We start from the raw sequence: 13,016 nt of genomic DNA, 5'->3' as shown, positions 1-13,016 counted from the left end.
GGGCTTTTAGTGCAAAGTGCACTTATAATCTTGCTGTTCATGATGCGTGTATGTCAGTTGTTGTAGATTCACATGTGTGGTATTTTGACAGTGGTGCTACAAAGCACATTACCTCACATCGTGATTTGTTTACCTCTCTTGACTTTGTCCCTCATGGGAATTCAGTTACTTGTGCCAACAATCCCTCTTATCTTCTTTAGGGACTTGGAAAGATTGTGCTTATTGCTGCAATTGGTAGTTCTTTCACACTTGTTGATGCACTTTATCCACCTGGGATCAAGAAGAATCTTTTGTTTGTATCTGCACTTTTTAGACTTGGTCTTGTAGTCAAATGTAAGGATGACAGATGTATAGTACATGATCTCAGTTTTGGTAATGAAATTGTTGCATCTGGCATTTTATGCCGTGGGATGTATAAGCTCACTTTGTATGACAAGTGTGGGAAAAATTTTGCAAATCCAGTTGTGGATTCAAAAGCTATTTCAAATGCAAAACTTTGGCATACACGTTTTGGTTATCTAAATCTTGCCAGTTTGCTGCGTTTGCAGAAATCTGATATGGTTGCTTCTCTGCCGCCTCTTGAAGCACCTGTCAAACATCTCTATGAAGGTTGTACTTTGGATAAGATGTAGCATTCTAAGTTTCCAAAGGAAGGTTCGTTTAGGTCCACATGCAGGTTGCAACTTGTGGTTAGTGATGTTTGTGGGCCCATGCAAACTCCATCCTTGGGCAATTACCTTTACTTCGTTCCTTTTACTGATGATTACTCCAAGCATGCATGGGTAAATCCTCTTAAAGAAAAGTCTGAAGTATTTATGTGCTTCAAACAATTTCTGGCTATGGCTGAAAATGTCTCGAAATTTACTATGGACACCCTCCGTTCCGATCGAGGGGGGGAGTATATGTCTCATGGATTTAATGCATTTCTGGCTAGTCGTGGGATAAAACACCAATGTACAATGCCTTATACACCTCAAAAAAATGGTGTTGCTGAGAGGAAAAACAGGTTACTTACGGAAATGGCACGATGTATAGTCAAAAGTCAAGCTTTGCCGCATTTGTTTTGGCTTGAGGCCATCATGTGTGCCACTTATGTACTTAATAGGTGTCCTAAAAAAGCTTTGCAGTCTATGACTCCATATGAAGCATGGCATGATAGAAAGCCTTGTATTGAGCACATGCGTGTTTTTGGATGTTTGACATATGCTTTGGTGCCACAAACACAACGCAAAAAATTGGATGATAAGGCTGTCAAATGTAACGTTTTTTTGGTTATAGTGTTGAAAGAAAAGGTTACAGGTGATGTTGAGGATGTTGCAGGTCTTGCTGCTATTAGAGTTGTTTTACCTATGACAGAACAAGCTTGTTGGGATGTAAAATATGCACAATCTCATGCATTGATTGCATTGTCTATGAAGCGCACTATTTCTCCTCACATTCATTCAACAAAATCTGAAAAACAGACTTGGGATATTTTGGCTGGTCTTTATGCAAGTCACAATAAGGCAAAAATTGCATTGCTATGTAAAGAGTTGGAGTCAAAGATTATGCATGAGGAAGATGATATGGACACTTTCCTTGCTGGTGTCAAGGATATCAATGAGCAACTTATTTTTGCAGGCAAAGTCATTTCATTTCAAACAGTTCTCTTGTGCAGACTGTTCTTGATGCCTTTCCAGATTCTTACCAGACTTTTGCTAGTACTTGGAGACTTATGACCCAAGGAAATCTTGAAGTTGTTAAGTTTGATGCATTATGCACATTGTTGTTGTAAGAGTCGCTTTCTAGAAAAAAAACAAGACTAGATAGCGTGCGGTTGAACATGCCTTTTGCTGCTTAAAGAAATGGTGATAATAGTAATGAAGCCACTTCTCATGGTTCTTCTGCGAGTGGAAAATTACATGTTCCTAATGCTTCTGTTGGCAGCAATTCGTCTGGAAATTCTGGTGATAAGAGCAAAAATAAGATGCGTAGGCATTATTGTAAAGCTAATGATCACTTGATCAAGCAGTGTCCTAAGTTGAAGGCCAAAGAGGCTAAGAAGAAAGAGGTTGGTTCCACTACTAATGATGGTTCCACTACAAATGCAACTATTGTTGAGTCTTCTGTGAAAGGAGACTGTGATGCTGATGTTGATGCAAAATGGGCTTTTAGTGCAGAGTGCACTTATAATCCTGTTGTTCATGATGCATGCATATCAGTTGCTACATGTGTGGTATTTTGACAGTGGTTCTACAAAGCACATTACCTCACCTAGTGATTTGTTCACCTCTCTTGAGTTTGTCCCTCATGGGAATTTAGTTACTTGTGCCAACAATGCCTCTTATCCGGTTCAGGCAGTTAGAAAGATTGTGCTTACTATTGCAAATGGCAGTTCTTTCACACTTTTTGATGCACTTTATGTACCTAGGATCAAGAAGAATCTTCTGTCTGTATTTTCACTTGCTATACTTGGTCTTGTAGTCAAATTTGTGGATGACAGATGTTCAATACATGATCTCAGTTCTGGTGATGAAATTGTTGCATCTAGCATTTTATTTCGTGGGATGTATAGGCTCACTTTGTATAACAAGTGTGGGCAGAATTTTGCAAATGCAATTGTGGATTCAAAGGCTATTTCAGATGCAAAACTTTGGCATGCACGTTTTGGTCATCTTAATTTTTCCAGTTTGCTACGTTTGCAAAACTCTAATATGGTTGCTTCTTTGACGCCTCTTGAAGCACCCGTCAAACATATTTGTGAAGGTTGTATTTAGGGTAAGATGCAGCATCCTAAGCTTCCAAAGGATAGTTCACTTAGGACCACATGCACGTTGCAACTTGTGCATAGTGATGTTTGTGGGCCCATGCAAACTCATTCCTTGGGGAATTACCTTTACTTCATGAATTTTATTGATGATTACTCCACGCATGCATGGAAATATGTGCTTAAGCGAAGCCCGAAGTATTTATGTGCTTCGAACAATTTTTGGCTATGGTTGAAAATGTCTCAAAATGTACTATGGGAACCCTCCGTTCCACAATCGAGGGGGGGAGTATATGTCTCATGAATTTAATGCATTTTTGGCTAGTCGTGCGATAAAACACCAACGTACAGTGCCTTATATGCCTCAACAAAATGGTGTTTCTGAGAGGAAAAACAAGTCACTTACGGAAATGGCACGATGTATGGTCAAAAGTCAAGCTTTGACACATTCGTTTTGGCTTGAGGCCTCCACTTATGTACTTAACAAGTGTCCTACAAAAGCTTTGCAGTCTATGACTCCATATGAAGTATGGCATGATAGAAAGACTTATATTGAGCACATGGGTGTTTTTGGCTGTTTGGCATATGCTTTGGTGCCACAAACACAATGCACAAAATTGGATGATAAGGCTTTCAAATGTATTTTTGTTGGTTATAGTGCTGAAAGAAAACGTTACAGGTTGTATCATCCACAAACAAAGCGTATTCTGGTTGCACAGGATGTTGTTTTTGTGGAAGATTCTATTCAATCCTTGTTGTCATGTACTAGAGATAGTAATGTAAGCTCACAGGAGATTTATGACACTTTGTTGCCTCTTTTTAGTGGTGGAAGTTTGAATGTAAGTTCCAATGAGGCAAATGTACACCCTATGGGGGTTTCTAAAAATGTTTCACATGAGCCTATTATTGATGCAGATGTACATGATGTACTTGATGAGGAAAGGGCTGAAAATGAATAGGCTAGAGGTATGCCAAAATGGTTGGTGCATACATTGTGTGACAGTAAATTGGATGCACCTTTGTCTAGTCGCACTCGTTCAGGCTCTCGCAATGCATCTTATGCATCAGATTGTTACTCTTTGGCTAAGTCTAGCTTACATGATGTTGAGGAACCTCTATCTTTTGATGAAGCACAAAATTCAAAAAATTGGATTACTACCATGCAACCAGAATATGATGCGCTTCTAGAAAATGACACATGGATTTTATGTGATTTGCCTCCTAGTAAAAAGGCCATTGGTACAAAGTGGGTTTACAAGTTGAAACGCAAGCCAGATGGTGAGATTGATCGCTATAAGGATCAACTTGTTGCAAAGGGTTATGCACAACAAAAATGCATAGATTATGAAGAGAATTTTGCTCCCGCTTGTCGTCTGACTGTGCATTTTCGATGTGCATTGGCATATCATTTTGGTTGGGATGTACATCAATCAAACATTGTTACTGATTTCTTGAATGGTGACATTTGAGGAAGTTGATGTAGCGCAGCCTCGCGGTTTTGTCAAGAAAGGACAAGAGGATAAGTTGTGCAAACACTAGATCATATAGGTAAGCTCCTTGTATGCTACTCTAGTCAAGCATCACATGCACAAGCAATACAATGCACACAAATCAAACGAAGGATCATAGTATCCTAGTGTCAATATTTGTTGCATAAAGAACCTTTCAGACTCCAAAAACAATACCACCAAGTTTTCATTGAAGTCACTACAAGCTCATGCAATCAGATTTTGAAAAGCTTGTGGTGGTACATAGATCACAATCCATGTATCGCAAAACAATAATAGGAGACAAGGTTACCAACAACTACATCCAGTAATGCTTGGTGCAAATCAATGAAGGTTTGTGATAAATTCTACCATATATATGATGCATGTGAAACTTAGGACCGTCGGGGCACTTTCTCGCCCACTAGAAGGTTTTTCCCCCGTGCATTGTATGTATGCCCATCGCTCTAGGGCTAACTTGTCTTTTCATTTGCGCACTAAGCAATAGATTCTTTGCTGTGTGAATTGAAATCCTTTATTTTCTCCAAGTTATGTGTGCATCCCTACAACCCTAATTCCAACAATTGATATCTGAGTAGGCTGCGTCCTCTTGGGCATAGTCACCAGTGCCGCCAACAACCCCCTACTCACTTTCCTTGATTTGCACAAGCTTTGGTGAGCATGAATAGGTCGAGTAATACTTTGCAAGAGGTTATTGAGCTTGGCGTATTCAAAATTTCTATCAGTGCAATTTTCTATAGAATAGTTCCCTCACAGTCCTTTTTGGGCTCACTACAACACTACATGAAGATATCGACGCGTATATATCGACGGCCATGCTTTTCCACGTGTATATCGACGTAATTAGCGTGCGTCGCTATACGCGTCGATATACGCGTGGCAGTGTGCGTCGATATACGCATGGAAAGGCTTTATTTGCCACGCGTATATCCACGCGTATAGAGACGCAAAAAAATTTGGGGGAAAAAAGCGAAACCCGCGCGCAGGGGCCATTTTCGCCTACTCAGATCTTGGCCGAAACCTGCTGCGCAGGTATTATGTGCATCTCCGCTCCCCCCAACCCCTCCCTCTCTCTCTCTCTCTACATCGTGTGTGTGTGTGTGTAGGAAAGAGAGAGAGAGAGAGCGGTGTGTGTGTGTGTGCATGTGTGTGTCTGTAGGAAAGAGAGAGAGCGGTGTGTGTGTGTGTGCATGTGTGTGTGTGTAGGAGAGAGAGAGAGAGAGAGAGAGAGAGAGAGAGAGAGAGAGAGAGAGAGAGAGAAATGTGTGTGTGTGTGTGTGTAGGTAATCAAAGAGAGAGAGAGTTAATGTATGCTTAGGAAATTAAAATTAAAGAAAAAAAATTAAAGAGAGAAATGAAACGAAATGTTATATTAGCGTCTTCGAAAGGCGAAAGTGACCTATGAGACATGAGACAAGAAAGTTACAATGTGATGGATCTGATACAAAGTCAGAGTAAGAAGATGACAAAATAAAATTTTATGGAATCCTAAACTGCTGGGTGTGGACTAAATGGCTAAACCTGCTAGCTGGGATAGGTAGATTATAGGAGATCCAACATCTGTCTCGCTGGCGGATCTCATCAATCTCCTCCATGGTCAGTAGTCTGACCGGGCGTTGTGCATGTCGAGCCTAAGTGACCTAGCTAGATCCTCTGATGCAGCCTCTGTCGATGTTGTGTAGTCCTCCGCAGTCGTGGGCGTCTAGATCTCCCTAGCTCAGTCGCTCGTTCGATCAGTAGAGAGAGAGAGAGAGAGAGAGAGAGAGAGAGAGAGAGAGAGAGAGAGAGAGAGAGAGAGAGAGAAGTGGAGAGCGAGACAGAGAGAGAGATAGGAAAATAGGGAAATAGAGAGAGAAAGAGAGATAGCTAGCGAGAGCGAGATCGAGAGAGAGAGAGAGAAAGAGAGATAGCAAGAGCGAGATCGAGAGAGAAAGAACGAGAGATAGGGTACGTAGACAGAGAAGAAACTATGGAACTAAAAGAGGCAAAGGGGTTTTGCCTGCTACATGCATTGCCATGTACACCTGGGAGTGCACGTATGTGTCTACCCATATAGGATTTGACCAATAAAGACGAGATTTTGACCCGGTGGTCCTGATCTCCGTACACCTTTGGACCGAGGTGTACGGAGATTGGGCAAGACTAGAGAATGCGAGGTAATTTACATTGTGAGGAGTATATATATATATATATATTAAAACAACATTCATAATCATTGTAGATGGCAACGTCATCAACTAACATGGAGGAAAAGATTGCATGCTCGTGCACGCTCTGCAAGTATAAAATCCTGCGCAAGCGTAGGATATGTAATGAGCATGTGCACAAGTACGGAGAGTTTGCTAGAGAAACCGTACAGAATCTGCGATACGACTCCTACGGAACGGGCATTGATTTCTACGACATAGCACCTACATCTGAGAGAGAGAGAGAGAGAGAAAAAAGATTATGCGTGAAGGTCCGACCAATATAGAGCCACGGATGGAAGAAGAAAAGGGCTTATAGACAGAAGACGACGACATAGAGGAGATGCTGGATGCCTTCTTCCAGATAAGCGAGGAGAACGCAAACGAAGCAGTGAGTGGCATAAAATGGTAACCATCTTTTTGCAACATTTTTCAGCCTACTCAACGTCCTCTTCCTCATATGTGTATATATTTTTCTACGCTATTAATTTATCTAGAGTAAATTCCCCCTCTTCGTTTAACCTTTGTGGCGACACATACATTGTACTCTTCCCAAAAAATGTCACCTTAGTCATATATTTATTACCACCCTTTTCTTTTTTGCTTTGTAAATAAAAGTACAACTTCATGTTCATGTATTTTCAACTTCATGTTGTTTCTTGATCAATAGTAGAGAAAACCCCAACTCTCCCTCTTTTACATCCTCCCTCCTAACCCTCCTCTTTGGAGGAAGTGCAACTCTATCCTCCACTCTTTCTATTCTACAATCTCTTACTCCATCAACCCAATAAATCATTTGTAGCACCTCAATAACTTGTAAATACATCATGATCTCTCTCATGGTTATGTTAATGATCATTAAATCATCTTCAAAACTTTCAAGTGTCGCAATTCGTGATGGTTAGCCAGCGTCTATCCTCCCTTAAAAGGTGTGCGAGAAATCAAGTAAATGTTCTATTCTCAATTTACCATTGGTTTGTTTCTCCACACTTATTCAATTGGTCTAAAGAAATTTCTCACTCCAATTCTCTCTTGCTTCATTACATATGCATGTGGCTACCTCTCATGGTGATTTCATTTGTGTCACGGCATTGCATAGATGGAGATGAGCTCTCTATGAAAAGTGTGTTAGTTTGATGTAAGTGATTCTCTTGTGTGTTTGAGAGGCAAGTCTTGTGCGCATGATTTTTTGATGAGTGCTTGAGAGAGGAGGAGTTTGGATGTATTATGGGTATTCTTATGGGGAGAAGGTGAATGCTATTCCACAAATTGCATATTTCATTTGATGCACGGCATTGGGTTGCATAATCGTTGATGGTGTTCAAGTGTCCAAAGTGTATATAGAGTAAGGGGGTTTTCAAAGTGTGTTGCTTGAGTGGGTGAGTGCAAGTGTTATTTTGATTGGTTTCCTTCTCCACTCCCAAAAGAAGGTGGTGCCCCAAGTAGTGTGCGTACCTCTTTACGAACATTTTGTGAGGGTAGGCCCATTGGTTTGGGTTTAGAGGCCCCATTTCAAAAAGCTCGCCCTCAGCAGCACCAGAAGCCGTGCGCCTATCTCCTGAAGACATGTTGAGGAAGTTGGCACGTCAACGAATCTATGAAGGCGCCAAAATATCTGTGCTTCGTACTTGTCTGGCGTTTTTGAATCTTCAGTCAGTGTACGGGTGGTCAGATGCAAGCGTCACTGCTTTGTTTAGGTACGTAATTTACAAAAGAGATTTTCCGATTGCAACGGTGATGTGCTCGGAGAGCTTTTTAATTTAATGTGGCTTAAACAGGTTATTGCGGGATCAACTTCTCCCAGCTAGCAATGAAATGCCCCCCTCCATGCCAGACGCAAAGCAGCTTCTGACCTCAGTTGGCTTGGACTACAACAAGATTCATGCATGTCCAAATGATTGCATTATTTTTCGCAATGAATTCACAGATTGTCTATCGTGTCCTAAGTGCGGAGCAATGCGCTACAAACAAGATGCAGTTGGCGAGACAATGCCAGCTAAAGTGTTGCGGCATTTCCCTATTATTCCTAGGATAAAAAGCATGTTTCGTTGTGGTTCCATTGCAAAGTTGATGCGGTGGCATTCGACGAATAGATCCACTGACGCAACATTTAGGGTGCCCGCTGATTCAAAGGCTTGGAGGCACATTGAAGATACCTGGCCACATTTTAAGAGTGAACCACACAATTTGCGTTTGGGCATGGCAATGGATGGAGTCAATCCATTTGGCTTGAGAAGCTCGTCATGGAGCACTTGGCCTGTGTGCCTTATCAATTACAACCTCCCGCCATGGCTTGCCATCAAGAAGGGTCATTTGATATTAAGCTTGATTGTACCTGGTAAGTTCAAGGCAAAAAACATGGATGTTTATCTAGCTCCACTAGTTGACGAGCTCCAGGAGTTATGGCATGGGATCGACATAGCAGATGCGGTTGAACCAGTAGGACAACAACATGCAAGGATCCATGGACTTCTTATGTGGACTATGCATGATTGGCCAGGATACGGAGAAGCCTGGTAATGGTTATTGATTTACAAAATTCTCCCTATTCGCAAGCCCTTTGCCTTGGCCTGATTTATGCTTTAATATATGCAGGGCTAACAACTTCGGGATACAATGCATGTCCAATTTGCGGGCAGTCTTTGGATGTGCGCTATTCTGCCTCTCTTCGAAAGACAATTTATCAAGGCCACCATCGTTATCTTCCAGATGGCCATCACTTGCGCGAAGGTCAGCTTGGTCGCGTCGAATGTCGTCCTATGCATGTACAAGAGTGGCGTCGCCGATGGGAGGAACATGAGGGGCAACCTGTTCCAGGAATGAAACGTTTGTCCATTCTCCATACGTTGCCGTACTGGGGTGATCTACTAATTAACCATTTGCTGGATCCAATGCATATATTCAAGAATGTGGGAGAGCTCCTTTGGAAGACAATCATGGGAATGAAAGACAATCGAGCTTCACGAGATGATTTGCAGTCAGTTGGAAAGATGCCAAAGCTATGGCCTTTCACCAATGCAGTTGGCCAAACAAAACTTCCAAGAGCGCCATGGGTATTGCTAAAAAACGAAGAGCGACAAGTGAAGAGGGTGATTTCAGAGTTCAGGACGCCAACAGGATATATGCGATGTCTCAAGACAGCATTCACCTGTGACGATCAACTATTAGGATTGAAATCGCACGACTGGCATAAGTTCTTGCAATTCATTCTTCCAATTGCGATCAAGGGGTGTTTAACGGAGGAAGTGCGGACCTGCATATACAAGATTTCAGAGCTAGTGCGGTGGATCTCTTCCAAGGAGATACGGGAGGAATCTATTGCAGTCGCAAGGGCTAACTCCATTGAGGCAGTTTGCATGATTGAGAAATATCTACCCACGAGCTGCCTAACTATCCAAATGCACTTGCTCGTCCATGTAGTAGATGAGGTTGCAGTGGCAGGTACAGTCCACAGTTGTTGGATGTTCTTTCTAGAGCGGTTCATGAAAACACTTAAGGGTTTTGTTTGCCAAAAAGCGCGTCCAGAGGGGAGCATGGCAGAAGGATGGCTGGTGCAAGAGTCTCTTGTATTGACGACCGAATTTCTATCCGTTTCTGACCCAGAAAGGCCTCGACTGTGGAGCGATGAGGAGGATGCAAGACTGGTGGGAGAGGAGCCGCAAGGGCAAGGGGTGCCGAAGAAAATGAACCTGGCCATGGGAGAAAAGATCATGAAGTTCTGTATACTAAATTCAGCGCCAATGCAAAAATGGCTTGAAAGTTACGAAGAAGAGAAAGAGAGACGCAATAGGGAGTGACAGGATTTCAGGCGAAGTCGAACGACTAGAGGCTTACCCTTGCCAGACATCTCACTCCTCTACCTGAATTCCCTACAATGGCATGGTTGGACAAGACAGTGAGAGCAGCTCGATAGATCGGAGAACCCATATCTATAGAAGAGGAAGAGCTGGCTATTGGATGTGACTGGAAGTATCATACATACATGGCACTGTGGTCGCATGGAAAGCATTTCAGAACACAACAAATTGACAGCAGAAGAAACACGTTTGACAGTGGGGTAATGGTTAGTTTCATGCAAAAGAGCAGGGCCAGTGCTAGAGACACGAATGAAAGCACTAGCAACCTGGATTACTGTGGTCTGGTGTCAGATATCCTGAAAGTAAGCTTTAGGCGGTTTGAGATGTTTTTGTTGGATGTGAAGTGGTTCAAGGTGATTACTTCTGGTCGCAATGCAACGGTACGCAGAGATGGAAACAAACTTGTGCAAATAGATTCTACAAAGATTTGGACAGATGCGAGCGACACATTTGCTCTCCCCGAACATTGCGAGCAAGTGGTCTTTGTAGCGGACCCTCGAGAGCGACAATGGTGGTTTGTGGTTCAGGTTGCTCCAAGAAATAAACAAGTATTTGAAGGGCAAGATCTCCTGGAGGAAAGTCAGTCAGACGACGTCCATACTACTGTGACATTAGATGAGATGGACAAAGGTATGGAAGAGGAAGCTGACAGATATACGAGGGATGATGCAGACGAGCCAGAATTGACACTTGTAGATGAAGATGCAATGGATGAAGACAATCTGCTAGAACGAGTTGGGGTAGAGTTATGTTTGCAATTAGAGATAGACGATGATACGGCGCAAGATCTTATCGATGATGCCTCACTCGTCGAGGCCTAGGCCTGTAAGTGTTTGTGTGAAGACATTGATTTAAAATTAAGCTTAAAGTTAATTTAAACAATTGTGTTCTGACGCTTTATTTTACTTTCTTTGTGCAGGACTTTAGTATGGCAGACCATATTCCAGATCCCGCTTCCATGAGTGCAGATGCATTCATGGGCTTCGTTACACGGATGACGCCTGCTCAGATGGCAGAGGCTTCTCAGTACTGGGTAGCCAGAGGCACGGATACTATGCCTCCGGGCTTCACACCGGAGGGTCCGACACCTAGGGGGGGGATGCCTACGGGGGGGAGGACGCCTATGGGTACAACGCCTGCTTCTCCCATCACGGCCGCTTCAACACCTAGGGGTGGGACAGAGGCGGGTACGTCCTCATCTCCGTAGCACAGGTGCACTCGTCTCTCTCGGCGATCGTCAGGTGGAGGTGGTGGTTGCTGTGGAGGAGGGTCCACAAATGCTTCGACCCCTCCTCGCTCACGACCCCCGTTCTACCCAGGCACACCTCTCGACACACCTCTTGGCACACCTCGAACACCTTGGGGGGCACACGATCCTAATGCCTCCAAGCTCTATACTGTACAGGCAGATGGTTCTGTTGACATGGATAGAGTCGGGACTGAGATGCAACAACGGATTCGCCAGCTCACGGAGCTGCAGTTTTCGACCAGCCTTCTGACGTCTTGGCGTGATCAGGATGGGGACAAAGTCAATTACATAGTGGAGACCATCCTGAGAGAGTACCAGCCTGCTCCGGGTTCTTCCGTTGTTCCGAGGAGGTGGATCAAGGGTGTTGCATGGGACACCGTGAAACATCGACGAGATGCATCTCGAAAGGCTTTCAGGACCGGCTCGCCGAAGCCTTCGGGCATCCCACACGAGACGTGGCTGCAGATAAGGGAGGATGAGCGGACAACGGACATGCGGTTCAGACAGCAGCATGAGGTCGCACAGGTACGACAGATGACCAGGGGGACATCTCATCTTGGCAGCGGAGGCTTCGACACCTTTTGCTATGAGTTTGTGAGTTTCTAATCCAATCTTAACTATGGCGTTTTTTAAAACGCGATGAATCATGTATTCTTATGAATTTGATTTTTGTATAAATGCAGAATCTTGCGATGCATCGAGCTCCGTCATGCCAGGAGGAGTCAGATGGATATCGCAGAGGTATCTATGAAGTACTGAATGATCTTGAAGCTTCAGGAAAGCCTGGAGAGTGGGAGGCCTTATAGTCTCGCTGATCGCTTGAGGTGAGACGTTAATATGTGTGAGTTGATTTAATTAAGTAAGTATATGTGAAGTAATATTCATACTAATTTTGTGAGTTGTCCTATCTGCAGGTTGCGACGCCTAGTCATTAGTGGACCGGATTTCATATATATGCTTTGTGAGACACAGACACGCTTCTGTGTCTCTTTTTTGTACAGACAGTTATTGTTCAGACAATTATTGTTTCCCTTATGGTTATGATTATTGTCATTGTCATTGTCATTGTATAGACATGGTTATTTCTCCTATTCTTGTATAGACAAAGTTATGGTTCGGGTTTTGTTAATGGTTATGTTTAACTTTCTGGTTATGCTTATGGTTATTGTTAATTTTGTTTATGGTTATGGTTATCTGCATTATGGTTATGCTTTTAAGTTATGGTTATGGTTCGTTATGGTTATGCTTTTCAGTTGGTACGGTACTTGTCTTTCATTGGCCTTAAATCTCATGTGAGATCCTACATGGATAGCATGTAGGAGGCGTATACATGATATGGTTACATTATGGTTATGCTTTTAAGTTATGGTTATGGTTCGTTATGGTTATGCTTTTCAGTTGGTACGGTACTTGTCTTTCATTGGCCTTAAATCTCATGTGAGATCCTACATGGATAGCATGTAGGAGGCG

The 13,016-nt window shown here is 43.0% G+C and overlaps 1 protein-coding gene across 2 annotated transcripts; it reads left to right on the top strand.

Moving 5' to 3' along the window:
* The first annotated feature begins 9,392 nt into the window (after nt 1-9,392).
* On the top strand, nt 9,393-12,366 carry LOC147440770 (uncharacterized). Of its 2 annotated transcripts, none has more exons than XM_086483584.1 (2): nt 9,393-12,140; nt 12,230-12,366. In XM_086483584.1, the coding sequence occupies exons 1-2, from the start codon at nt 11,721-11,723 to the stop codon at nt 12,350-12,352; spliced, it is 543 nt and encodes a 180-aa protein (XP_086339710.1). In that variant the 5' UTR covers nt 9,393-11,720; the 3' UTR covers nt 12,353-12,366. Both variants share the same exon structure in this region; 1 of them encodes a protein (XP_086339710.1).
* Nucleotides 12,367-13,016: the final 650 nt, after the last annotated feature.

This window comes from Adiantum capillus-veneris, chromosome 15 (genome assembly GCF_014529385.1).
Source record: "Adiantum capillus-veneris isolate H3 chromosome 15, ASM1452938v2, whole genome shotgun sequence".
In the NCBI taxonomy this organism is placed as follows: Eukaryota; Viridiplantae; Streptophyta; class Polypodiopsida; order Polypodiales; family Pteridaceae; genus Adiantum; species Adiantum capillus-veneris.
Note: the sequence above shows the minus strand (reverse complement) of the source record. Positions and strands in the feature narration are given on the sequence as shown.

Coding starts and splice junctions, on each gene's coding strand:
- LOC147440770 (XM_086483584.1), top strand. CDS start 11,721: ATGGATAGAGTCGGGACTGAGATGCAACAACGGATTCGCCAGCTCACG. Junction 12,141..12,229: donor ACACCTTTTGCTATGAGTTT/GTGAGTTTCTAA, acceptor GTATAAATGCAG/AATCTTGCGATGCATCGAGC.